Raw genomic sequence first — 1,032 nt, 5'->3', positions numbered from 1 at the left:
ACTAGCTGTGTGACCCTGGGCAAGTCACTTAACCCCAATTGCCTCATGCAAAAAACAAAACAAAAAAACCCCAAACAAACATAATTGGGGCCCATCTGATGCCTTTCTGTCTTTGTTTTTTGTTTTTTTTTGTTTTTTTTTTTTTAGTGAGGCAGTGGGGTTAATTGACTTGCCCAAGGTCACACAGCTAGTACCGTCTTTGTTTTGAGATGCTCTCAACTAAGCAATGGGCTGGGCACTGTGCCCTGGTAGGGTCAGGGGTGTTTGGAGTTCTAGATAGAACCAAGTGGTACCTTAGAGATCATCTAATCCAATCCCTTCATATTACAAGGGTACAAGCTGAGGCTCACTGAGAGGAAATAACTTGCTCAGTCACACATAGTATCCCACCTAGATCTAAAGATGATGGGGCCTCAGAGGCCATCAAATCTGACCTCCTCATTTGACAGAGTAGGAAATTGAGGCCCAGGAAGGTAAAAGGACTTGTCCAGGCTCCTACAGGTAGCAGAGATTAGATTTGGACTCAATTCCTTTCAATTATACTAGGCCATCTCTTCCCCAGGGTGTCAGTGTCCCTGAGTTGTGAGTGCAGCCAGCAGGCTTTGCACCTGGCCTGTCAATGGTCCCATCGAGATGTAGCCCCTTACCTCCTGGACCTTTCTTTTTCCACAGGGGAGCATTCTCGGAGGTGTTTCTGGCCCAGAATCGATCCTCCAAGAGACTGGTGGCTCTCAAGTGTATCCCGAAGAAGGCTCTGAGGGGGAAGGAAGTAGCTGTAGAGAATGAGATCGCTGTTCTCAAGAAGTAAGGAGGTGGTAGGATAAGGGGATGATTGGGGTACACCTGGATGTATAGTGGGAGGGAGTGGGAGTCGGTGGGAAGATCTTCACTGCCCTCCCAAGAGGCTTTCCAGCCCAGCTCTGAGTGGCCCCACACCACCCTGTCCCTTGCACTTGTGTGTGTGTCTAATGTTGAGTGTGTCATACTCTGTGTGTGTGTGTGCTGTAATGGGGAGAAAAGAAAGGAGAGAAA

General features: G+C 48.2%; 1 protein-coding gene across 7 annotated transcripts in view; it reads left to right on the top strand.

Annotated features, from left to right (window-relative positions):
• The window catches only part of PNCK (pregnancy up-regulated nonubiquitous CaM kinase), a 9,728-nt gene that overhangs the window by 1,728 nt on the left and 6,968 nt on the right, over positions 1-1,032 (top strand). For all 7 annotated transcript variants that reach the window (XM_027845795.1, XM_027845796.1, XM_027845798.1 and 4 more), the window contains one exon: positions 673-804. In XM_027845795.1, the coding sequence (XP_027701596.1) occupies positions 673-804 (132 nt within the window). The remainder of the gene's footprint in view (positions 1-672; positions 805-1,032) is intronic.

The sequence above is a fragment of the Vombatus ursinus genome, unplaced genomic scaffold (genome assembly GCF_900497805.2).
Source record: "Vombatus ursinus unplaced genomic scaffold, bare-nosed wombat genome assembly UNPS02015024.1, whole genome shotgun sequence".
NCBI lineage: Eukaryota > Metazoa > Chordata > Mammalia > Diprotodontia > Vombatidae > Vombatus > Vombatus ursinus.
This window is presented reverse-complemented; position numbering and strand designations above follow the sequence as displayed.